We start from the raw sequence: 26,570 nt of genomic DNA, 5'->3' as shown, positions 1-26,570 counted from the left end.
CGGGGAGATGCTGGGCGCTGAGTAGAGTCTGCAGACACATCTGCCTGCCCTACGCATGAGATGGTCCAACCCCCTCTCTTCAGGTGCCCACAGGCGCCCGGGGAAGGAGTTCATACCCCCACTGTGCAGATGGGCAAGCTGAGGCCGAGGAGAGGGAAGGGACCTGACCACCCACTCGGCAGGACCTCAAGCAGACTCCTGGGTTCCCGGGGCAATCAGATGCTAGACTAATCTCTGTACTCACATCACATGCTCTGAGCCACAGCCCTGTGAGGTGTTCCCTGCAGTATGTAGACAAGGAAAACCAGGGTCAGAGGCCGAATGACTCTGTGGCCTCATGGCTGGTCAGTGGCGGATGGAGACCCCACCTCCAAAGCTCCACCTGTTCTGTCATGTGGCTGGATTTTTCTCTCCCACCCACGAGGAAAACCTCATTAAGAGCACACACTTGAGGGTTCTTTCTGATTTCAAAATACTAGCTTTGAAATCCCAAGTCCAAATGGGGAGAACATTGGAAGACAGTTGAAAATGACTTAAGGATTTGTTTATCCTTGGACCCCTTCCTGCTAAACCCCGAAGCTCAGGCTTTGCCTCTGTTCCTGCCAGAGTGCCCACAGAGGGTCCCGAGCCCCTCCCACCACCCAGAGAGACAGGACAGCTGCTTTGGAGCCTGAGGCCTGGAGGGGGCTGAGTTGATGGGGGTGACCAGCAGTTCTGAGCCAATCCCCAATTCCCTCCCCACACGTCTGCTCACATGGTTAGCCCCCGGGACACAGGTGGGAATAGGTCAGAAGGCTCCAGCCCAGGCCCCACGCCACTGGTGAACTGCGTGACCTTAGATAGGTCACGTCCCCTCTCTGGGCATTCCATGGCCTCCAAATAAATAGCATCTGAGGAAGCCCTTCAGAAAGCAGCGCTGAGTGTTCTGATGTGCTCTCCACGTCACCTGGAGTCCTAACCCGGGCTCTCTGTCCCCCTCTTTCTAGCAATGGCCAATGTACATGGTGGACTATGCCGGCCTGAATGTGCAGCTCCCGGGACCTCTGAATTACTAGACCTCAGTGCTGAATCAGGACCTCACTCAGAAAGACTAAAGGAAATGTAATTTATGTACAAAGTGTATATTCGGATATGTATCGATGCCTTTTAGTTTTTCCAATGATTTTTACACTATATTCCTGCCGGCAAGGCCTTTTTAAATAAGTAAAAAAAAAAAAAAAAAAAAAAAAAAAAGCATTGCTTTTGTTCCTAACTGTTGCGTGTTCTCTCTTGGAATTTGTGGCTGCAGCTGTCACTGGAACGAGGTCAGGAAACCCAGCTCAGGTGGCCTGCTCAGGCCCTCCGTCCTTGCCAAAACAGAGGCGGTGGCCCTGACCATGGGGCCCTGGGTACAGACTTCACTCATTTGGCTGCTGCTGGGGTCACATGACCTCAGGATGCGGCAACACGGAAGGCAAAGTGCTAGGCTGACCCCCCTGGCCTCAAGGATCATTCAGTGTGGTAAGGGGCCGTCTTGTCCTTGCCCCAGTAACTCAGGTGAAGTCAGAAAAGTCAAGTATGGGGACTTCCCTGGTGGCACAGCGATTAAGATTCCGAGCTCCCAATTCAGGGGGCCTGGGTTCGATCCCTGGTCCAGGAACTAGGTCCTACATGCCGCAACTAAGGAGCCCAAGTGCTGCAACAAAGGAGCCAGCGAGCTGCAACTAAGGAGCCTGCCTGCCGCAGCTAAGACCTGATGCAACCAAATAAATAAATATATATATATATATATTTTTTAAAGTCAAGTATGATAAGCAAGTATGGAATCTCCATAGTTGGAGGGAAGGCATCTTGGCGAAGGGGCTTTGGGTTGGGCCTGGAGGGCTGGGGTGGGGTTTTTTTGTGTGTGTTTTTTTTTAACATCTTTATTGGAGTATAATTGCTTTGCAATGGTGTGTTAGTTTCTGCTGTACAACAAAGTGAACAGCTATACATATACATATATCCCCATATCTCCCCTCTCTTGCGTCTCCCTCCCACCCTCCCTATCCCACCCCTCTAGGTGGACACAAAGCACCGAGCTGATCTCCCTGTGCTATGCGGCTGCTTCCCACTAGCTATTTACATTTGGTAGCATATATCTGTCCATGCCACTCTCTCACTTCATCCCAGCTTATCTTCCCCCTCCCCGTGTCCTCAAGTCCATTCTCTCTGTCTGCGTCTTTATTCCTATCCTGCCCCTAGGTTCTTCAGAACCATTTTTTTTTTTTTTTTTTAGATTCCATATATATGTGTTTGCATACGGTATTTGTTTTTATCTTAAAAATACGGAACGCTTCACGAATTTGCGTGTCATCCTTGCGCAGGGGCCATGCTAATCTCTGTATCGTTCCAATTTTAGTGTATGTGCTGCCAAAGCCAGCACCTGGGGTGGGTTTGTGATAGAGTTCTGGGTACTGAAGCAGAGTGATGGGCCACAGCTGCTTCTCAGAAAGACCACTTTGGTGGCAGGTGGAAAGGTGAAGGAAAGGATGAGACCGGAGGCAGAAAGACAAGTCAAAAGGGCCTGGTGGTAGTCCAGGCCTGGCACCCAGTGGCCGCTCATTCAGTCCTGGTGGGGAAGGCAGGGCGCCCTTACCTAGCGCAGAATCAGGAAATGGTCCTAGAAGCACATTAGGAGTTGGTGGGACAAAGCGGGGAGGGCTGGCGCAGGACGGTGGGACAAAGCGGGGGAGAGCCGCACGTGCCAAGGCAGGGAGGCCCGGACTGAGAACCTGGAAGTTCCAGGAACAAGGAGTCGCTGGAGCAGAGGACTCGAGGAGAGTGGCTGGAAGTGTGACAGATAGGCAGATAGGTGGGTGGGTGTGTTCCCAGCAGGCTGTTCCCTGCACATGGTGCTGTGATCGAGAGGTGGACGGGGGCAGAAATGCAGCCTGGGTTCTGCTGGCCCAGCCTTGCACGTTGCATCCTGTTCTCCCCGGCCCTGGTGGAAGACCTTATGGGCCGGGCAAAGGTGATGGGGGATGGTGGTGAGAGCCACAGCACGGAGTACCAGGGGAGAACCAAGACCAGATCTGCATTTTGGAAGGGTCCACTTCCGGCAGAGAGGAAACTTCAGAGGAGAGAGAAGCTGGAGGCCACGTGGGAGGCTCTTGTAGTTGTTCCAGCGAGAGCTGGCAGGGGCTTTGAGCCAGGTGGAGAATAACAGGGAGGTCAGCCAACAGGACTTGGAGGTCAACTGGATGCAAGTGCTGGGGCGTGGAGGAGTCAGGGTGACCACGGGGTCCAGCCAAGGTCCAGCAGGAGGCCTACGGCTTGGAGGAACTGAGTCCTGAAATCAGCTAAGTACACGATCCAAATAGTTCAGGAGCTTCTGCCAGCCCTCTGGGTTAGGCCGGTGCCCAGAGCTGGGAGGGAAGGCCCTGTCCCAGCCTTGCAGACTCTGCTTCCTCCTAGAAAGATGCAAGAAGCCAGAACCACGAGCTTGGCATGCCCCACCCAAACTTGTCCTCTCTCTGCCACATGCCAGTGGCCCCAGGACCTGCCAGGGCTCTCCACTCCATCCTCAGGCCCCTGGCCCTGGGCCCAGCTGGCCTTGTAATCTCCAGGATCAGGGGAGAGGCGACCCCCTATACTGACCACACCCTCAAGGCATAAACTGCCTAGGAGATCAAGGACATCGTTGCAGCTGCCACCTTGCCTTCAGCCCCCTTCTCTTGGCACCCAGCCTTACCCCATCTCATCCTGTCTCTCCCTGGATTAAAAAACCCCACTGCTTTCCCTCCCCCGCAGCACTGAGTGCCAACTTCTTGGCCCTCCCGGTCTGTCCCCCTCCTCTGCCTCTCATCCCACCGATCTGTCCCCTTTCTTCTCCACGTCAGCCACAGAGCAGTGAGCGGCTGCAGCCTTGGCACCGGCCTCACCGCGGCCCGGCCGGCCTGGGACTTGGGTCCACCTGGCGCCCCCGCAACCCAGCTGGCGCCTCCCGGTTGTCTAGACCGGCCAGGGCCGCCCCGCCCCCGGGCTCAGATCTGCGGCCAGAGCCGGAAGTGGCTCCGGCCCCGGGCGGGCGGGGCTCCGCGTGCCCGAGACGGTGCCCGCCGCCGGCTGCGCGGAGAGGCGGGGAGCCCCGGGGAAAGGCGCTGGAACCCCGAAACACCAGCGCTGCGGACTGCAGAGTCTCTGCATCTGTCATCTTTCGGACGTGTGAAAATAGGTAGGTTGGTGCAGCAAACCTTCGCGCCTTGTTGCCGGACTTCATTTCATAAAAGCGTAAAGGGGACCCCCCCCCCCCTCCAAGTCAAAGCTTTTGAACCAAGAGGTGACCTGTGTCCGTTTCCCCTCCTGTCCCGGGAGCTCTGGGCTTTGGGAGGTGTGTCCGGGCTGAGTACGGAGGATGATGTGCTTGGGGGCCGCTGGCCACCTCCCCTCCACCCCCCACCCCGCCTGCTCGCTTTGCCCACAGTGTGCCCAGCCAGCACCCCCAGATACGCTGGGGGATGCCTTACCAAGTATGTCCTCCCAAGCAGCCCCTGCTTTCTGCAAGAGAGCCAGATGCTGTTTATGCAACCTCTCCAGAATCTCAGTGTACTGTACTTTTTAAAGTGATTTGATTCAAAGCACTCATTCTTTAATTAAACTTCATTTAGCTGCCATCTGTCTGGGTTCAAAATTGGCTTCGTGTTTTGCAACTCTAAATGAGAATTGTTATTGGATTTGTAAACACATGCACCAAAAAAAAAAAAAAAAAAAATCACAAAACACTTTCAAAAGTAATAAATGAGGAATGTGCAGAAGGAATGTTAGGAGCTGCATCTTAGGCGTTCTAATTGCTGGGGAATGGGGAATGTATTCTGGTGGGTACATAATCATTTTATATACAAATCTTTGTATAGAAATCTGGTATCAATGAAAAGATCAAGATTATAGAAAATGCCGGAATTATATCTGACTGAAAACAGTAATAAAGCAATAATCAGAGCAGGGACAAAGCGAGGGTGAGGCCGGAGGGGGGCGGGGAGCAGCTCTCATGCACCTGCTCCCCTGCAGGGAGCCTCCCTCACCTGCCCAGCTGCTTCCCTTCTGCTAAAAAAGGAGGAGGGTGAGCCTGAGCTCTACTGGCAGGGGCTTCACAACAACCCTTCTAGATACCTTTTTAAGTAAGGAGTCAAAGCTTTATTAAGGCTCAGCTGCTGACCTCCAAGGTGTAGGGTCTGCTCCCTCCCACCTGGGCCAGGCAGAGAAGGAGAAAGAAGAGAAAAGATGGAGAGGGATGGTAACACCTCTTTGAAGCCTCGTGTAGTGGCTCTTCGGGGAAAATGGTATTAAGGATTTTTCGGTGGGGAAACTGAGGCACGAAGACAGTGGAGGAGCAGAGCTGGAGGCTGGTGGTCACAGGATGGGCAGCTCTTGGTGTCAGAGTTTCTGGGTGATCGAGTTTGGAGGATGCAGGAGTGGGAAGGGGGTAGAAGTTGACGTGTGTGGATTGAAGCAGGACCCCAACATCCCCAAGACTCTCTTTGAGTGATCTGCCCTCTGCCCCGTGCTCCCCTGATCTCATCTCCCAGGCCGTGTCTCCCCAGCACTGCCCTTCTGTCACATGGGGTTGGGGGTCCTTCTTTCACTTCCTCAAAGCGGCCTCTCCTCCTTCCCAACTCACGTGGCAGCGCCTTCCTGTTTTACCTTTCACTGAAATGTCCCCTCCACAGAGGCCTCTCCAGACCACCCAGTCTAAAGCAGAAATACCCTCCACCTCATAATTTTTAAATTTCACCTCCTTTAAAAAAAAAACCATGTTATTACTGCACTCATCTCCACAGGGGGCAGAAAGTGAGCCTTCCCTTAACTCTATTTTTTTTTTTTTTTTTTTTGGCTGCACCGCTCAGCTTGCAGGATCTTAGTTCCCCGACCAGGGATTGAACCCGAGCCCTCAGCAGTGAAAGCGCCGAGTCCTAAAACCACTGGACCTCCAGGGAACTCCCTTCCTTTAACTCTAGATCCTCCTTCCTAGTGATTCCAGTAACCTTGCCCCCACCCCCATCACCCTCCCATCTATGGGGAACCGGGACAGGTGCCTCAGCCTGTTTTCCACCATTAAAGCCTGCTTGCTTGATTTCTGGTCAAGCGTTTAGACTCCAGAAGCCCGATGTTTCAACATCAATGTCCCTGAAACAGTCCACCTAAGATGTAGGAAATGGGAGCCAGGATAAACACTAGGTGCTACAAGAGGTACGAAAAACACTCCACGTGGCTTACACTTCTGCAGATAATAGTAAAATAACCACTATATACTAACTGTCTACAATGTCAGAGCCATTAGGTAAGACCTTTTGTGTGCACTGTTAATCCTCACAGCCCTGCAAGGTAAATATTCTTTCTTCCTCTTATAGATGAAGAATTTGAGGTTCAAAAAAGATCAAGGGTTATTATCCAGTGTTACACAACTAGGAAAAATTGAGCACCAAGCCAGGATTCAAAGCTAGGGCTGCCTGACTCAGAGGATTCAGGCCACCAAGCACTGCCCCAGGGTAGATCCTGCATGCAGCTGCCCCTCCCCGCTCTGGGTACATGGCAAGGGGTGGGAAAGCAGTGGGCAACCTCCAGCTGGGAGGAGTTCTCTTCTCGTTTCCTCCTTGTTTGAAGAAGAACAGAGGTACATTTAAAAAGAGGGGGGCTTCCCTGGTGGCACAGTGGTTAAGAATCTGCCTGCCAATGCAGGGCACACAGGTTCGTGCCCTGGTCTGGGAAGATCCCACATGCCGCGGAGCAACTAGGCCACTGCGCCACAACTACTGAGCCTGCGCCCTAGAGTCTGGTGCCACAACTACTGAGCCTGCGTGCCTAGAGCCCGTGCTCCGCAACAAGAGAAGCCACCGCAATGAGAAGCCCGTGCACTGCAACGAAGAGTAACCCCTGCTCGCCGCAACTACAGAAAGCCCACGGGCAGCAACAAAGACCCAACGCAGCCAAAAATAATAATAAATAAATAAATAATAAATAAATTTATTAAAAAAATTTTAAAAAGGGGGAGGGCTTCCCTCGTGGCACAGTGGTTAAGAATCCACCTGCCAATGCAGGTGACACGGGTTCAAGCCCTGGTCCGGGAAGATCCCACATGCCGCGGAGCAACTAAGCCTGTGCTCCACAACTACTGAGCCTGCGCTCTACAGCCCACGAGCCACAACTACTCAGTCTGAGTGCCACGACTACTGAAGCCCGCGTACCTAGAGCCTGGGCTCTGCAACAAGAGAAGCCACCGCAATGAGAAGCCTGCACACCACAATGAAGAGTAGCCCCCACTCTCTGCAACTAGAGAAAGCCTGCGTGCAGCAACGAGGACCCAATGCAGCCAAAAATAAATAAATAAAATAAATAAATTTATTTTAAAAAAAAAAGAAGGGGGGAAAATGGGTACCAGTTAAAGGCTCGCCCAGAAAAGTTGCTAAGACACTCCTCTTAGTCCACAGGAAAGGGACATTAACAAGAGGCCACAGCTGGAAGGACTAGAGAAATACAAACACATACAATCTCACGTATACACACTCACACAGACTCATACACATACGTGCACATATTTTTAAAACGGTTAATTAGAGGTGTTGTCACAATCCCCAATTATAGCAGAGTGCTTGGCTCACAGATGTTGGACTGGCATCTGAGAAAGTGCCACAGAGAGGAGCCATCCTCAGCCACAGCTCTGAACACACCCGGCCCTGCCAGCACACAGCTCTGGTGGCCCCCACTGCCCCAGGAGGAAATTCTCCGGCCTCACTCCGGCATCTGGGGCCCAGCCCCCAACAGCTCCTTCTGTATCTCCCAGTGTGCCTTGGGCTCCAGCCAAACCATGTCCTTACTGTTCTCAGAACATTCTAGAGCCTAACATACCTCCCCGCCTCTGCCCCGGCTTTCAGCCTGACTGGCCCTTCCCCTTTCCTGTGCTTCACAAGGGTCTGCCCTGCTCTGTGGTCCAGCAGGAAGGTCCTCTCTTGTGCCACCTCCCCAGGCGGTCCCGGCCCAGCAGGTGCTCTCAGAAAACTCCACACAATGTGCTATTGTCCCCTGAAAAAAAAAAAAGAGCTTATTGAACACACAGCCTGAAACACTAGCTCCTAATATCTCCTAAACATCCCCCAGCAAAAAGAATGTCCTTTTCTTCTCTGTCGCCTTCCAGACATCCTGCTCTGAAGTCTGAGATACAAGCCTTCCTTGCTCAGGAAATCTGCTGTTCCTCTTGAAGTCTCATTTCTCGTTTTTTCATTTTTTCCCCCCTACCATGGTGTACATTACATCCCCATGACTTATTTATTTTATAAGTGGGAGTTTGTACCTTTGGACCACCTTCACCCATTTCACCCATCCTCCACTCCCTGCCTCTGCCAACTACCAATCTATCTGTATCTGTAAGGATTTTTTATTTTTTAAAATTTATTTTTGGCTGCGTTGGTCTTAGTTGCTACACCTGGGCTTTCTGTAGTTGCGGCGAGCGGGGGCTACTCTTCGTTTTGGTGCACGGGCTCATTGCAGTGGCTTCTCTTGTTGTGGAGCATGGGCTTTAGGCATGCGGGCTCAGTAGTTGTGGCTAGTGGGCTCTAGAGCACAGGCTCAGTAGTTGCGGCGCACAGGCTTAGTTGCTCCGTGGCATGTGGCATCTTCTCGGACCAGGGCTCGAACCCATGTCCTTTGCATTGGCAGGCGGATTCATAACCACTGCGCCACCAGGGAAGTCCCAGTTTTTTGTTGTTTTATTTGTTATTTTGTTTTTTAGATTCCACATATAAGTGAAATCATATGGTATTTGTCTTTCTCTGATTTATTTCACTTAGTGTAATACCCTCTAAGTCCATCCATGTTGTTACAAATGGCAAGATTTCATTCTTTTTTGTGACTGAGTGATATTCTATTGTGTGGGTATATATTTATACCACATCTTTAACCATTCATCCATCCAGGGACACTTAGGTTGCTTCCGTGTCTTGGCTATTGCAAATAATGCTGTAGTGAACACAGAGGTACAGGTATCTTTTCAAGGTAGTGTTTTTGTTTCCTTCCAATAAATACCCTAAAGTGGAATTGCTGGATCATATGGTAGTTCTATTTCTAATTTTTAGGAACCTCCATACTGTTTTCCAGAGTCGCTATGCTAATTTACATCCCCACCAACAGTGCACAAGGGTTATCTTTTCTCCACATCCTTGCCAGCATTTATTATTTGTTGTCTTTTTGATAACAGCCATTCTAACAGGTGTGAGTTGATATCTCATTGTGGTTTTGATTTGCATCTCCCTGATGATCAGTGATTTTGAGCACCTTTTCATGTACCTATTGGCCATCTGTACCTCTTCTATGGGAAAATGTCTATTGAGATCCTCTGCCCATTTTTTTTTTTCTGGAGTATAGTTGATTTACAATGTTGTGTTAGTTTCAGGTGTACAGCAAAGTGAATCAGTTATACATATATATTTATCCATTCTTTTTCAGATTCTTTTCCCATACAGGTTATTACAGAATATTGAGTAGAGCTCCCCGTGCTATACAGTAGGTCCTTGTTAGTTATCTATTTTATATATAGTAGTGTGTATATGTTAATCCTAATCTCCTAATTTATCACTTCCCCCCATGTTTCCCCTTTGGTAACCATAAGTTTGATTTTGAGATCTGTGAGTCTGTTTCTGTTTTGTAAAAGAGTTCATTTGTATCTTTTTTTTTTGCTAGATTCCACATATAAGTGATATCATATGATATTTGTCTTTCTCTTTCTGACTTACTTCCTCTGCCCATTGTTTGCTTTTTGCTCTTGCGTTGTGTGAGTTCGTTATACATCTTGGATATTAACCCCTTATCAGCTATGTGATTTGCATATATTTTCTCCCATTCGGTAGTTTGTTGAAACCTCATTTTTTTTGAGGGGGGTCTCTGACCCTTTTTCCTTCTCCAAGAGCTTGCCCTGCTCTGCTGTCAGCCAGCCCTGCAGCTGCAGGCTGCTGCTTTTTTTTTTTTTGGCCGTGCCACTCGGCTTACAGGATCTTAGTTCCCCGACCAGGGATCGAGCCCATGCCTGCAGCAGTGAAAGCGCAGAGTCCTAACCACTGGACCGCCAGGGAGTACCCCAGGCTGCTTCCGCTCCCTTTGCTTCTGCCTCCTTCCTTCTCTCTCTCTGCTCTGCTACTGCCCCCACCTCCTATCGGAGGAGGTGTTTCTAGGACTCTGGGAGGCTCACATACTTGCCTCATCACCCGAGGGACTTCCTGCTCTCCAGACCTCAGACATCCTCAGGGCCTAAGCACCTGGTTCCCTGGATCCCAATGAAGAGAATGGTTTGAAGTGAATCTGGAAAAGGGGCAGGGACTGCAGAGCAGTTGGGGGAGTTACCTGCTGTGTCTTCAGTAGATTTGTGAAACTCTTGAATTGGCTGTCAGGACCAGGAGGTGAAAGTGACCAGAAAGCGTCCTCCTGAAAGGTCATAAGCCCATTGGAGTGACAGTTCATTGGCTTATGTAGTGATTAAACAAACACTCATGAAGCATCTTTGCCAAGACCCCGTGCCTCCTGCCTGTGATGGACAAGAATCAAGTCAACAGCCGACATGTAACTACAAGACCAGAGCTGTGAAGGAAATGAACAAGGCGTAGGAACCAAGGCTGGGGTGGGCCAGGGAAGAGATGAGGATGAGACTGAGTCTTTAAAGGTCAGTAGGAGTCAGCCAAGCAAAGAGCAGGACGAAGGCAGACGTCTCCAGAGAGAGGGAGCAGGGCATGGGGGCCCTGAGGTGGGGATTGGGGAGGAAGTGGGCTTCTTTCTGTGGAGGTGACGAGTGGTGGGTGAAGGGGAGAGAGCCATGGGATGGAGCTGGAGAAGCAAGACTTCATCCGCAGTGTCCTGGCCACTGCCAAAGAGTTTTATTTAGTCATGGGCGCAACATGATCCAATTTATGCTTCTTCAGAACTCACTCTGGTTGCTCTGTGGAGAATGTAAAGAACTCCAGCAACTCAACAGAAAACACACACAACCCAAGTAAAAAATGGGCAAAAGACTTGAGTGGATATTTCTCCAAAGAAGATATACAAATGGCCAATCAATGAATGAAAAGATGCTTAACATCATTAGTCATTAGGGAAATGCAAATCAAAACCACGATGAGGGGGACTTCCCTGGTGGTCCAGTGGTTAAGACTCTGCGCTCCCAGTGCAAGGGATACAGGTTCGATCCCTGGTCGGGGAACTAAAATCCCGCATGCCACACAGCGTGGCCAAAAATTAAAAAAAAAAAAAAAAAAAAACCCCACAATGAGGTACCACCTACTAGGATGTCTATGATAAAAAATAAAACAGAAAATAGCAAGGGTTGGAGAGGATGTGGAGAAACTGGAAACATCCTGCATTGCTGGTGGGAACGTGAAATGGTGCAGCCTCTGTGGGAAAGCAACTGGCAGTTTTTCAAAAAGTTAAACATGGAATTATCATATGACCAGTGTGATATTGTGATATGATAAATATATATTTTGGTCTTCACCTGTTTTCCCGGTACCACCTCCAAAAACCGTTGGGATTTCCTAAGTGATAAGAGCAACAGAGGTGTCTTTTGTTATTCATAACAAGCCCTTCACACACACCTGAGTTTATGTTAATGAGGTGACTTTTGGACCGCCCCTAAAGAAGGAGGCTGGTTGCCAGGTGAATCAGCCTTATAGTTAGAGGGTTGGAACTTTCAGCCCCACCCCCTGAACTCCGAGGAGGGAAAGGGGGCTAGATTCAATTACTCACCAATGGCCAATGATTTAATCAGTCTTGCCTAAGTAATGAAGCCTTCATAAAAATCCCTACGGTACAGGTTCAGAGAGCTTCCAAGTGGATGAACCAGAACGCCTCCATGTGCCAGGAGGGTGGCGCACCTCAAACTCCATTGGGACAGAAGTCCCTGTGCTCTGGACCCTTCTGGACCTGGCCCTATGTACCTCTTCATCTGGCTGTTCATTCATATCCTTTAACATCCTTTGTAACAAACTGTAAATCCAGTAAGTAAATTGTTAACCGGATTCTGTGAGCCACTCTAGCAAATGACTGAACCCAAGAAGGGAGTCATGGAAACCTCCAATTTATCACCGGCCCTTCAGAAGCTCAGGTGACAACCTGGACTTAGGATTGGCATCCAAAGTGGGGTCAGTCTTGTGGAATTGAGCCCTTAACCTGTGGGATCTGATGCTATCTCCAGGTAGATAGCATTAAAATTGAGTTAAATTGTAGACCCACTAAGCTGGTGTCTGAAAATTGGTTGGTGTGGGAAAACCCCCACACATCTGGTGACCAGAAATGCAGAATGTTGTAATAGAGGAGAGACACAGGAGTTTTTCATTTTCACCCAGCAAGTCCACTCTAAGGCGTTACCCTAAGGAATTGAAAGCAGGGACTCAAATAGGTATTTGTATACCAATGTTCATTGCAACATTATTCACAATAGCCAAAAGGTGGAAACAACCTGAAGTCCACCAACAGATGAACTGATAAGCAAAATGTAGTGTATCCATACAATGGAATATGATTTAGCCACAAAAAGGAATGAAGTTCTGATACCTGCTGCAACAGGGATGAACCTTGAAAACACGCTGAGTGAGAGAAGCCAGACACAAAAGGGAAAATAGTGTATGGCTCCATTTCTATAAGGTATTTGGACAGGCAAATTCACAGAGACAGAAAGGAGATTCGAGGTTACCAGCGGCTAGGAGGGGAGGGGAAAGAATGGGGAATGATTATTCTTTCTTTCTTTTTTTTTTTTTGGCTGCGCCACACAGCTTGTGGGATCTTAGTTCCCTGACCAGGGGTCGAACCTGGGCCCTCGGCAATGAAAGCACAGAGTCCTACCACTGGACTTCCAGGGAATTCCCTGGGGAATGATTATTTAATGGGTACAGAGTTTCTGTTTGGGATGATGAAAACGTTCTGGAAATAGTGGTGATGGTTACACATCATTGTGAGTGTACTTAGTGCCACTGAGTTATGCACCTAAATAGTGAGTGTTATATATATATATATATTTTTTTAATTTATTTATTTATTTTTGGCTGTGTTGGGTCTTTGTTTCTGTGCGAGGGCTTTCTCTAATTGCGGTGAGCGGGGGCCACTCTTCATCGCGGTGCACGGGCCTCTCACTATCGCGGCCTCTCTTGTTGCGGAGCACAGGCTCCAGACGCGCAGGCTCAGTAGTTGTGGCTCACGGGCCCAGTTGCTCTGCGGCATGTGGGATCTTCCCAAACCAGGGCTCGAACCCGCGTCCCCTGCACTGGCAGGTGGATTCTCAACCACTGCGCCACCAGGGAAGCCCCAGTATTTTTTACCATGATTAAAAACAAAAAATTTTTTAAGCATTCTGGCTGCTGTATGGAGGACAGTGGTGGCATCTAGATGACCTCTCTAGTCATCGAAATCAAGTTCTCTCCTTCCGTTTTTCCCACCATCCATCCATGCTGGAAAAAGCATGTATTATTGACCATACCATCCTCAGCCTGCCATTCAAAGATTCCCTGGCCCACCCAGGTGATCGGAAGCCCCTTGGACACTTATAGGTGGGCATCTGGGAGACTCAAGCTTGTCTTGATCCAACCCAACCCAGCTGGTCCAGGGAAAGCAAGTCCCTCCAGAGCATCTTGAAACTACACCACTGTAGAGAAATTTTGCAGGTAGGGGGACCCCTTCCAGGGCCCGAGAATGGGCTCTTGTCTAACACTCGGAAATGAATTGTCCAAGGAGACACACGTGCTGACAAAGCAAGAGACTTTATTGGGAAGGGGGCCCAGGCAGAGAGCAGCAGGGTAAGGGAACCCAGGAGAACCGCTCTGCCATGTGGCTTACAGTCTCAGGTTTTATGGTTATTGGGTTGTCTCTGGCCAATCACTCTGACTCAACGTCCTTCCTGGTGGCACGCGCATCACTCAGCCAGGGTGGATTTCAGCGAGAAGGATTCTGGGAGGTTGGTAGGACATATGGACTGGCATCTCCTCTCTCCTTTTGACCTTTCCCGAATTCTTCTGGTTGGTGGTAGCTTGTTAGTTCCGCATTCCTTACCAGGACCTCCTGTTGCAAGTGACTACTATCTTGCCCGGCCAGGGTGGGTGGTTTCCGTCAGTGGTTCCCCTAACAGAGAGAGTAGCTGCAGAGGGCTTTTTGCCAGTGATGGCAGAGCCAGTGCTGAGTACTCTAAGTGCCATGACAGGCGGTGCTTCCCGGAGGCAGTCCCTGCAGATCCCTGAGTGGCCACAGGCACCAGGAAGAGGGCAGGTTCAGGGCCCAGTGGGGGCTGAGTCACTCTCCATCTGGAGGGAGGAGGAAATTCTGTCTCTCTGGATCATGGGGATCCTTTTATGTGACTGTATCTTGCACATACCAACGGCTGGCCAGTCGCTCAAGGGTCCAGGAATCCCGCTCCTCTCCCAGGCCTGAGTCTGACACACGGAGGGGTTTCTCAGAACCAGTGTGATGAATGAACGGGTGCTGAGGCCGCAGACGCCAGCCTGGGAGCCCAGGGAGGCCCAGCCCCTGCCCAGGGTGACCAACAGGAAGTTGGCGTCTGAGTCAGGATTGGACCCGGGTGCCCCCTCCCAGACTGACCCTCACTCTGTCTCGGGCCCCCCCCACCCCGGGGGGGAGGTCCCTCCGCCCTCAGACCCTGAGGAGGGGCAGCTGTTGAGTCACACACATGCTCTTTTCACCGGGTTTTTTTTTTTTTTTTTTTCTTTCTTTTCTTTTGTTCTCTTTCTGGGAAATCTGATTTGAACTTTGAAAGCCGAGCCATCTTAGGATCGGGTTGCCAGATTTAGCAAATAAAAATACAGGATGCTCTGTTAAATGTGATTTTCAGATCTACACCAAATAATTCTTTGGTATATGTATATCCTATGCAATATTTGAGACAGAACTTACACTAAAAGAAATTATTTGGTGTTGATCTGGAATTCAAATTTCTGTATTTTTCTGGCAACCCTCCCCTAGAAGCCAGACTCTGTTATCTGCAGAGAGAAGGCGGCCTTTGAGCGGGGGAGGATGGAGGAAGAAACAGAGCGATCAGGCCTGGTTCAGGAAGATGGTGGCCTCTCTCCACCGGCTCCCCCAGAACCTAGCTGGGCCCCGCCAAGCTGAGCTGCCATCCCTTCCACGGCGCACCTCTGAACAATCCCAGAGGCTCTCTGTTTGCTCCCAGCCTGTCTGCCTTTCTCAGCACAGAAGCAATCCAGACACCTGCTGCAAGACGTCGAGAGATAAATGAGGAAGCTGCTCAGACAGCCGGAGAGGACAGGAAGCTTCTGGCTGCCTCGAGAGAGGAAATTGGAGCAGGGAGGCAGCGCTGGGGGAGGTGGGTCCAGGACAGCAGCACTGTGGCCCTCACCCCGACCCCTGGGTGGCACAGAGTGAGGGCCATGACGGCTCCAGAAAGTGAAGAGTCGCTGAAAAGCCCAAGCACAGTCAGCTGCACAATTTTGTTTGTGATTTGGTCCGGACACCTGGCTCCTGTGTACCGCAGCCCTGCTCAGCTGCACGTACGGCGGAATCCAGCCCCAAGGCCAGGCCCCCAGAGCAGGCAAGGTAACTGAGCCCTGCTCCTGAAAGCCAGGACCACTGGGGAGCCTGGGGCCCACGCTACATGCCACAGCCGTGCTAGGCCACAGGTCAGGACCCCTGCCTTGTGTCCGTCCACTGGTCCAGGGCCCCAGCTACCCCTGGCAGCTCCCCTTCTCTGCCAGGCTGCACCTGACCCTGGAGCCTCCTGTCTCCAGGCGGGGCTCTGATGATCTCCTGGGTGCCTGCCTTGTTAGGCTGCCAGCGCTAGGGCCCCACCCTCCACGCCAAGGCCTGCGGAACACTCTGAAGCTGGTGGTGTTGGCTCAAACTGCAGAGCTCTTCTGAATCTTCCATTTCCTCAGTCTCCCCACGCCTGGCTCCGCGACACTCTCCGTAGTACCTGCCCAGTCACTGGGGCCTGGTGGTGTTGGCTCAAACTGCAGAGCTCTTCTGAATCTTCCATTTCCTCAGTCTCCCCACGCCTGGCTCCGCGACACTCTCCGTAGTACCTGCCCAGTCACTGGGGCCCAGCTTGCCTTGAACCTGAGCTGGCTGAGTGATAACACATAATTCCAAGAAGGTGTTGCACCCTTTTTCTTTCTTCCTCTCTCCCTTTTTTTTTTGTTGTTTTGTTTTTGTTTTTGTTTGGCCACACCACGCATCATGCAGGATCTTAGTTCCCCAAGCAGGGATTGAACCCGTGCCCCCTGCAGTGGAAGCTCAGAGTCTTAACCACTGGACCGCCAGGGAAGTCCCTTCCTCTCTTTTTTTTATAAGGTTTTGGGACATTATTGTATTTTATAACGAAATTAACGAACATTTCCTGTACCAATGTCAACAACATAGAGTACAAACGGAAACTTCATAATCTCGACTTTGCCTCCAGGCTTATCCGTTGCTATTAACTGTCAATGTTCATGGTGACATGTGTATCCTTCAACATCTTTATGCTGGCATAATTCATCACACACATACATCCACTGGTAATTTTTCTCCCTTTTTTTTCCTTTAAATGAAAATGGATCCTACGGTAATCAGGAGTGCATGCGGCACCTAAATGGTGGCTTAAGTAAGAAATGTGTTTTGTTAGCTGATGTGGGCTGCTGCCGCCACTCAGGCACACATCTCTTTATGTTTCCCCATCCTGAAGTGTGACTTTGGTCCCCTGGTCACAAGACGGCTCTGCCTTGCATCCGCTGAGTCCATGTTCCAGGCGGACAGAAGAAGGAAGGCAAAAGATAACAGGCATATACCAGCTGACTCTGATTAAAAGCACAATAACGTGCTACAAGAAAAACAATAGTTTCCCCAGAGGTTCCTTCCTGTAGATTTCTGCTGATAGATCTCATTAGCCAGAAATATGTCATGTGGTCATGCCTAGCTGCAAGGATAGCTGAGAAATCAAGATTGATTGATTGATTGATTGATTTTAGATTTTTTTGATGTGGACCATTTCTAAAGTCTTTATTGAATTTCTTACAATATTACTTTTGTTTTATGTTTTGGTTTTTTGGCTGTGAGGATGTGCTATCTTAGCTCCCCGACCAGGGATCAAACCCGTACCCCCTGCACTGGAAGGGGGAGTCTTAACCACTGGACCGCCAGGGAAGTCCCAAGGTTTATTTTTTAAGCTGGGTACATGGCCTGTGAATAAGGAAGAAGGGGAGTACAGGTATTGGGGAGACACATCCAGCAATGCCTACTGTAGATACCATACCAATAACTCAGCAACTCTTTTTCTCCGCACTTGATGTATCACAAATCTTTTCAGATTCCTATCAAAAGCTGTACAATAGTCCTACAGAACAGTACCACCATAATTTATAATTATACCGAATCATTTTCCAAAACAAAGCCAGTGGCAATAAACATCCTTGTAGATACATCCTTTACTGCTGGTTGCTTCTGTTTCTGAAGTTTAGATTTACCCAAAGTGGCTTACTGCATGAAAGAGGGGCATCTATTGCTTTTATCAATTGCTGTGAACCAATTACCCTGACATTTCATAGCTTAAAATAACAAACATTTATTATCTAATATTGATTCTGAGGGTCAGGAATCTAAGAGCAGCTTAAATGGGTGGTTTTGGATCAGAGTTTCCTAGGAAGTTGCACTCAAGCTGTGGGTTGGGCTGCAGTCATCTGAAGGTTCAATTGGGGCAGGAGAATCTGCTCCAAGCTTACTTGCATGGCTGTCGGCAAACCTCAGTTTCTTTTCCTTTTTTTTAAATAAATGTATTTATTTTATTTATTTATTTTTGGCTGTGTTGAGTCTTCATTGCTGTGCACAGGCTTTCTCTAGTTGTGGCGAGTGGAGACTACTCTTCGTTGCAGCATGCAGGCTTCTCATTGCGGTGGCTTCTCTTGTTGCAGAGCACGGGCTCTAGGCGCACAGGCTTCAGTAGCTGTGGCTCACAGGCTCAGTAGTTGTGGCTCGTGGGCTCTAGAGTGCAGACTCAGTAGTTGTGGCGCACGGGCTTAGCTGCTCCACGGTATGTGGGATCTTCCCGGACCAGGGCTCGAACCTGTTTCCCCTGGATTGGCAGGCAGATTCTTAACCACTGCGCCACCAGGGAAACCCAAACCTCAGTTTCTTGATGGTTGTTGGCCAGCAGCTTTAGTTTCCCAGCACATAGGCCTCGCCTTAGGACTGCTGACAACGTGGCAGCATGCTTCCCCCAGAAAGAGTGATTCAAGAGAGAAAATGAGCACCAAAACCAGAAGCCACAGGCTTTTTAATCACCTAAGATCATCACTTCTGCCTTCTGCTGTTGATCACACAGACCACACCTAGTACAACTTAAGAGGACTACACAAGGGTGTGACTACCAGGAGGCAGGGAACTTTGGGGTCTATGTTCCCCCAGTGGCTGGCTACCAACTTACCTGTTTTTTCTCTTGTTGCTTTAGTGGTCATATCTAAGAAGCCACTGCCTAATCCAAGGTCACAAAGATTTACCCTCTTCTGAGACTGAGTTTTAAGCTCTTACATTTAGGTTGATGTCCCATTTTGAGTTAATTTTTGTATATGGTGTGAAATAGCCATCTAATTTCATTCTTTTGCATGCATATATAAAACTCTACCAGTCCCATTTGTTGACAGGACAATTTTTTCCCCATTGATTGGTCTTGGCACACTTGTCAAAGATCGATTGACTAGAAGTGAGAGTTCATTTCTGGGCTGTCAGTTCTGTCCCATTGATACAGGTATCTATCCTCATGCCAGTACTGCACTCTATTATAGAAGTTTTGAAATCAGGAAGTAGTGAGTCCTCCAACTTTGTTCTCCTTTTTCAAGATTGTTTTGGCTATTCTGGGTCATTTACATTTCCATATAAATCTTAGGATCAACTTCTTAATTTCTGCTCAAAAAAGCTAGTTGGGATTTTGATAGGGATCACTTGGAATCTATAAATCAATTTGGGGAGTATTATCATCTTAATAACATTAAGTCTTCTAATCCATGAGCATGGGATGTCTTTACATTAATTGAGGTCTTCCTTAATTTCTTTTTTTTTGATTAATTAATTAATTTATAAATTTATTTATTTACTTTTGGCTGCGTTGGGTCTTTGTTGCTGTGCACGGGCTTTCTCTAGTTGCGGTGAGCGGGGACTGGTCTTCGTTGCAGTGTGCGGGCTTCTCATTGCCGTGGCTTCTCTTGTTGCGGAGCACAGGCTCTAGGCACGCGGGCTTCACTAGCTGTGGTACTCAGGCTCAGTAGTTGTGGCTCGCAGGCTCTAAAGCGCAGGCTCAGTAGTTGTGGTGCACAGGCTTACTTGCTCCGCAGCATGTGGGATCTTACCCCATCCAAGGCTGGACCAGGGCTTGAACCCGTGTCCCCTGCATTGGCAAGCAGATTCTTAACCACTGTGCCACCAGGGCAGTCCCATTCCTTAATTTCTTTAATGATGTTTTATAGTCTTCAGTGTACAAATCTCTCATTACTTTTTAAAATGTTATTCCTAAATATTGTATTATTTTTGAGTTTGTTATAAGTAGAATTCTTTTTTTTTTCACATCTTTATTGGAGTATAAATGCTTTACAATGTTGTGTTAGTTTCTGCTGTACAACAAAGTGAATCAGCTATATGTATACATATATCCCCATATCCCCTCCCTCTTGAGCCTTCCTCCCACCCTCCCTATCCCACCCCTCTAGGTTGTCACAAAGCATCGAGCTGATCTCCCTGTGCTATGCAGCAGCTTCTCACTAGCTATCTATTTTACATTTGGTAGTGTATATATGTCAGTGCTACTCTCTCACTTCATCCCAGCTTCCCCTTCCCCTGCTGTGCCCTCAAGTCCATTCTCTACGTCTGCGTCTTTATTCCTGCCCTGCCACTAGGTTCATCAGTACCACTTTTTAAAATTCCATATATATGTGTTAGCATTGTAAGCAGAATTCTTTTCTTAATACCATTTTTGGATTGAAATGCAGTTGATGTTTTTGTATACTCGTCTTGCATCCTACAACCTTGCTAAGCTCATTCATTTGCTCTAATAGTTGTGTGTGTGTGTGTGTGTGTGTGTGTGTGTGTGTGTGTGTGTGTGTAATGGCTTCCTTAGGTTTTATATATACATGATCATGTCATCTGCAAGTAGAAGTAATTTAGTTCTTTCATTTCGACCTGGATGCCTTTTATTTCTTCTTCTTGCTTAATTGTCCTGGCTTGAACGTCCAGTACAAAGTTGAACAGCAGGACTTCCCTGGTGGTTCAGTGTGTACGACTCTGCACTCCCAATGCAGGGGGCCCGGTTCGATCCCTGGGCGGGGCATCCCAGATGCATGCCACAACTAAGAGTTCGCATGCCACAACTAAAGATCCCATATGCCACAACTAAGAACTGGCACAGCCAAAATAAATTAATTAGTTAATTAACAAAAAAACAACCAAAGTTGAATAGCAATGGTGAGAATCGCCATCGTCATCTTGTTCCTGATTTTAGCTTTTTAGTCTCTGACTATTAAGTATGATGTTAGCTGTGGGGGGTTTTGTAGATGTTCTTTATCAGGCTGTGAACCGTAACTTACACTTAAATGGTAATTTTCATATAAAGTCATTGGTACAGTGTTTGGCACAGAGTAAGCCATGAGGAATGTTGGTTATCATTCTCATCATCAGCGTCTATTTAACTATCCTCCTACTGTGGGACATTTAGATATTTCCTCTATTTGACCATTATAAATAACCCAGCAATGAACATCTGTGCTGATCCCTGTGCCCTTTAAAAACCAAATAATATTTCACAATATATGTAAATCAAATCATTATGCTGTACACCTTAAACTTATACAGTGCTCTATGTCAATTATATCTCAGTAAAACCAGGGAAAAAATAGTAGCCCCCAAATCTGAAATACTATATCACATTGGCTTCAACTTCACCCACAAAGGTTAAGAACATGGCAATTCTACCAATCCTCTAGCAGTAATATCTTCAAATCTTCTCCATAACTGTTATGGGTTGAATTGTGTCCTCCCAAAAAAGATATGTTGAAATCTTCATCCCCAGTACCTTAGAATGTGACCTTATTGGGAAATAGGGTCATCACAGAGGTAATTAAGTTAAAATGATGTCATTAGGGTTGGCCCTAATTCAGTATGACTAATGTCCTTATAAAAAGGGGAAATTTGGACACAGAAACGGACAAGCACAGGGGAAGACAATGTGAAGAGACACAGGGAGAATGCCACGTGAAAGCAAAGGAATTCCAAAGACCACTGGTAAACCACAGGAAGCTAGGAGAGAGACCTGTAACAGATGCTCCCTCCCCACCCTCAGAAGGAACCAACTCTGCTAACACCTTGATCTTGGACTTCTAGCCTCCAGAACTGAGACAATACATTTCTGATATTTTTATTTTTAGTTTATGGTACTTTATCACGGCAGCCCTAGGAAATTAACACAATAACTAAAACAGAGGAGAAAATGGAGATATGGGGAGGCAACTGGAGGTATCTGCAGCTCGGGGTCTGGAAAGGAAACGTTTCTTCCAACGCTGGGCTTCTGACCCAGATGCGTTACCATCATGTGCACAGGTTCTGTTCTGGGCTGCGTGTTAGCTGATGTCAACTTTGCATGCCTGATGGGACTTCCCTGGTGGCGCAGTAGATAACACTCCGCACTCCCAATGCAGGGGGCCCGGGTTCGATCCCTGGTCAAGGAACTAGATCCCACACACATGCCACAACTAAGAGCTTGCATGCCACAACTAAGGAGGCTGCCTGCCACAAGTAAGATCCAATGCAACAAAACAAACAAACAAATAAATAAATATTTTTAAAAAAACAAAAAACTTTGCGTGCCTGAGGCTGCCTGGAGCTTGCCCTCTCCTAAGCCTGGTGTAATGTATACAAGTTAGAACTAGACTTGGAATGGGGAGCTAGAACATGCCCGGGCAGGGGAGAGAGAGCTCCGGCCCCAGCACACACACACTCCCTCAGAGATCACCATTGTGACAATATTTGTGTGGAAAATGAGCTTTTAAACGTCTCATTTGTGCACACCTGCATTCACCAAACACGACTGAGCACTGCTTGACTCACTTTGTTCTAAATGGAGGAATCAGAGTTGCAAAAGGCCTGTCCTTGGGAGAGACAGACCTGCACGTGGGGCATTACAATGTGGAGAGCAGCAACGAGTTCACACTTCCAGAGGGTTGCCTCTGTGCCAGGCCCTGTTCTAGGCGCCTGACGGCTATTAGCTCATTGAAGGCTTATAATAACCCTTTGAGGTAAGACTATTATTATCTTCCATTTACGCCAGAGAAAACTTGCTCATGGCTACACAGCTAGTAATAGGCAAAGCCAGGATTTGAACCCGAGTGGGAGCTCTCAGCTCTCACACTATTCATTCCCTCTACAAAATTATTACAGTAAAAGGAATAAAGTGCTACAGCAGTAAATATGGTAACAGTAAATATGACCCTAGCAGTGGGCACAGTTTCCTGCGGAAACAAAGAGGGAAACACGACCCACTCTGCCTGGATGAGCTGAAGGATGTTTCCACGGAGGAGCCATTCCTTAGCTGAGCTTTGAAAAAAGAATTCACCGGAGGACTTCCCTGGTGGCACAGTGGTTAAGAATCCGCCTGCCAGTGCAGGGCACACGGGTTCGAGCCCTGGTCTGGGAAGATCCCACATGCCACGGAGCAACTAAGCCTGCGCGCCACAACTACTGAGCCTGCGCTCTAGAGCCCGTGAGCCACAACTACTGAGCCCACGTGCCACAACTACTGAAGCCCGCACGCCTAGAGCCCGTGCTCCGCAACAAGAGAAGCCACCGCAATGAGAAGCCCGCGTGCAGCAACGAAGACCCAACGCAGCCAAAAATGAATGAATGAATGAATAAATAAATTAATTAATTAATTAAAAAAAAAAAAAAAAGAATTCATCCAAACCCAATGCTGGGAAGGTCATTTCACGTATGTGCAAGACCGGGCAGGCATGAGCTACAGAGAACACATTTCATCATTAGGTCCTCTCTGCTCATTTCAACTACAACTGAAATAACATTTATTTTAAAAAGAACTATTTAAAAATTTAAATTAAAAAATTTTACATTTAAAATATTTTAAGAATAAGTATTATTACTTAATAGCTAATCCCAATGTTTCTACGACATGCTAACCATTTTCGAAGTGACCTCAAAGGATATAAAAGCTGCAGTTGGCAGGCCAAAGATCCCCAGGGGGTTTGGTCCCAGGGAGTGTTACACAGTAGCGGTGACTAGAAGGCCTTAGAAGACAGCAAACATGGATTCTTGCCTAAACTGGAAGTTTATAAAAATTTTCCGTGAGGTGGCAGCAGTTCTTCAAGTAGTTGTGGAAAATAATCTTGCTTGAAAATTAAAAAAAAATGTTTGCCAATAAAGTGATCTCTTTCCTACCCTTGAATTTTGCCTGTCTTGAAATAAAATCTGTGATTTACAAGTCCTTCAGATTAAAAATGGAAACTGTTTTTAAGTGTTGCTCTTCTCTTGACAGTATTTTCTACCAAGGAACAAAAATTGAGGTTCTTCTGTCTTTCAAGGTCACTTCCAAAGCGTCTAACAAAAGATGCAAAAATTCAGTTCCCATCCCAGCTACTGGAAAGCAGTCTTTAATTTTAGCCCTGCCAAAGAAAGTGCAGCGGGCAGTAAGTGATTTTGGCATCTGGAAGTGTTTCATGCTTCAAGACCGACCAACTGTGTCCCTTACTTTTCACTCTCAGGATGGCTGCCCTGTTAATTTCTAGTTTCTCGGAAATTACACTGATCTCAATTTACACTGTAAGAAAAAGAATAAGAAAAGAACTAAGCTAGCTGGATTGCGGCAGAGAACAAAAAGTAGAATGGATGGGCCCTTACAGAAGAGAATTGTTTCCGTCTCAGAACAAAGGGGCAGATGGATTAAGCCACTCTGAGCCCTAGCTCCGCCTCTTGCCAGCTGGGCCCCTCACCTGATCTCTCTAAACCAGTTTTTTTCAACCGTAAACATAATGACAGCAATATCTATTCACGGGATTGTAGAGTGCAAAGCAGAGAACATCTTTGAAAACACTTTAAAAGCTCTTCACGTGCCGTACACATTAGCTGGAGTTAGAGCAGACATTTACCAGGTCACCAAAATATTTTTATCCACCGGCTTTTTCTTCTTCGCCAGTCTCCCATGCAGGACAGACAATGGAAGTAAGACCAAAGTCATCATCCTCTTGTCAGTCAATTCTTGGCTGGTTTTCATCCCCAGCTGCACATCAGAATCACCAGGGAGCCCTCACCCCAGCCTGGGGCAATCACCACAGTCCCTCTGGGGTAGGGCGTGGACTTGAAGCAGCCACTTCATAAACCTCTGAATGTCCTTGAAGGGACTTGGCCTTACCCTGAGTGGTCACATGGTTTCCTTGCTGAGGACACTGCCAGCCAAGAAACCAAAGCTTTTGCTTAAATGAGTCTGTGAAACAGCTGCTTCAAATTCAACCTAACAGATCCCTTGGGGGCTAAAGCCAGCCTGACCTCGCTGAGTTAAATGGACATCCTTTCATTCATTTTAACTAGCATCTTTATAGAATTATTCAACATTGAAAGTGGATATCTGTGGCCTATAATTTGAAAGATCTTTACTATAATTATAGAGACACTTCGGAAATTAACGTCCAAATAACCAAAGGCACTAGATGACTACCCTCATACATTATTATTATTATTTTTGTCTACCTTAATGTTTTAAAAAATATTTATTTATTTACTTAGGCTGTGCCGGGTCTTAGTTGCGGCACACGGGATCTTCGTTGTGGCATGAGGGATCTTTAGTTGCAGCATGCGTGCGGGATTGAACCTGGGCCCCCTGCATTGGAAGCGCAGTCTTACCCACTGGACTACCAGGGAAGTCCTATTCATACATTATTTTAACACCTTCCTTCCTCCATTCCCCATCTCTTCTGCAAAACGATGCTTAAATTCAGAGTTTTTAACTAATTTTAAGTACTTCATTTATTGCGACCAAGTTTATTAAGCCCCTCTAGTGAAAATATTAGCAGTTTTTGGTTAGTTTTAAATCAGAGGGACTTCCCTGGTGGCTCAGTGGTTAAGAATCCACCTGCCAATGAAGGGGACACGGGTTCGAGCCCTGGTCCGGGAAGATCCCACATGCCGTGGAGCAACTAAGCCCGTGCGCCACAACTACTGAGCCTGCGCTCTAGAGCCTGTGAGCCACAACTACTGAGCCCACGTGCCACAACTACTGAAGCCTACGCGCCTAGAGCCCGTGCTCTGCAACAAGAGAAGCCACCGCAACGAGAAGCCCGCGCAACGCAATGAAGAGTAGCCCCCGCTCACCGCAACTAGAGAAAGCCTGCACGCAGCAATGAAGACCCAACACAGCCATAAATAAATAAATAAATAAATAAATAAATAAATAAATAAAATCAGAGGCATCATTAATAATCTTCAAATATGAATATTCCAGGGAATTCCCTGGCGGTCCAGTGGTTAGGAATTCACACTTCCACTGCAGGGAGCACGGGTTTGATTCCTGGTCGGGGAACTAAGATCCCACATGCCGCAATGCACAGCCAAAAAAAAAAAAAAAAAAGAATATTCCAGAAAATTTCTCCATGCTATCTGATCAAGATTAATTTGCTATAAAATTACCTTTCTCTGGAAGGTATCTGCACACATTTGAATTGAACTCATCATTTTTCAAAATAAGTCCTAAATTTAAAAAAAGAAAAACCATTCTGTAATAAAACCAGAATAATTTCATACAACTTTCCTTTCCAGGAATAATAGCAAATGAAACAAGGCCTTCTTGTAAAATGTGGTCCTGAAATGCCATGGTAGAAAACAAATGTGCGATGAACTTCACCTCTTCAAAATAAACTCTGTCTTGCAGCCTTGGAAACCAAGGGAGGGCAGCAACTTCTGGCCAAATGCAAAATTCAGGCTGCTGGGGTCCAGGTATTTCTCTATTAGGGGCCACACATTCACTGGGATGTAGCCAGATTGCATATCTGTAACGCCTTCATTATATCATCCTAACCACAGCCATGGCCCATCATAACTACTTCTTTCTTTTTTTTATTGAAATATAGTTGACATACTTTTATGTTAGTTTCAGATGTACTAACATAGTGATTTGATATTTGCATACAGCATGAAATGATCACCACCATAAGTCTAGTAACCATCTGTCCCCATACAAAGTTATTACAATATCATTGACCATATTTCTTACACTGTATATAAATAAGCCACATCCCTGGGGCTTATTTATTTTATAACTGGAGGTTTGTGCCTGTTAATCCCCTTCACCTATTTCGCTCCCCTTCCCCCCAGCATCCTAACTTCTGATTCATACTCTGGGCCTGCGAAATGCTTATATCTGACAACTATCGCTATACATAAAGCCATCCACTCTTGGGTCTTACAAAGCCATAAAATATTCATGATCTTCTGTAGGCCACGTAAATTGAAAAAAAAATTTTTATTGAAGTATAGTTGATTTACAATGTTGTGTTAATTTCTGCTGTACAGCAAAGTGATTCAGTTACACATATATATATTCT

The 26,570-nt window shown here is 47.4% G+C and overlaps 2 protein-coding genes across 4 annotated transcripts in view; both read left to right on the top strand.

The window, feature by feature from the left end:
* Positions 1 to 11,999, top strand: part of GTF2IRD1 (GTF2I repeat domain containing 1) — a 123,795-nt gene extending 111,796 nt beyond the window's left edge. For 2 of the 3 annotated variants that reach the window (XM_082432311.1, XM_082432309.1), the window contains 2 exons: positions 987 to 4,195; positions 11,807 to 11,999. In XM_082432311.1, the coding sequence (XP_082288437.1) occupies positions 987 to 1,055 (69 nt within the window). In that variant the 3' untranslated portion in view covers positions 1,056 to 4,195; positions 11,807 to 11,999. Of the gene's footprint in view, positions 1 to 986; positions 4,196 to 5,864; positions 6,110 to 11,806 lie in introns of those variants that run through there. The other variant, XM_082432310.1, reaches the window with a different exon arrangement.
* GTF2I (general transcription factor IIi) overlaps positions 4,071 to 26,570 on the top strand; it is a 143,865-nt gene continuing 121,365 nt past the window's right edge. The window contains exon 1 of the mRNA XM_082432296.1: positions 4,071 to 4,195. The gene's annotated coding sequence lies outside the window, so the exon portion shown is untranslated. The remainder of the gene's footprint in view (positions 4,196 to 26,570) is intronic.

Source organism: Balaenoptera physalus (assembly GCF_965194825.1).
Source record: "Balaenoptera physalus genome assembly, chromosome: 16".
Classification (NCBI taxonomy): domain Eukaryota; kingdom Metazoa; phylum Chordata; class Mammalia; order Artiodactyla; family Balaenopteridae; genus Balaenoptera; species Balaenoptera physalus.
Note: the sequence above shows the minus strand (reverse complement) of the source record. Positions and strands in the feature narration are given on the sequence as shown.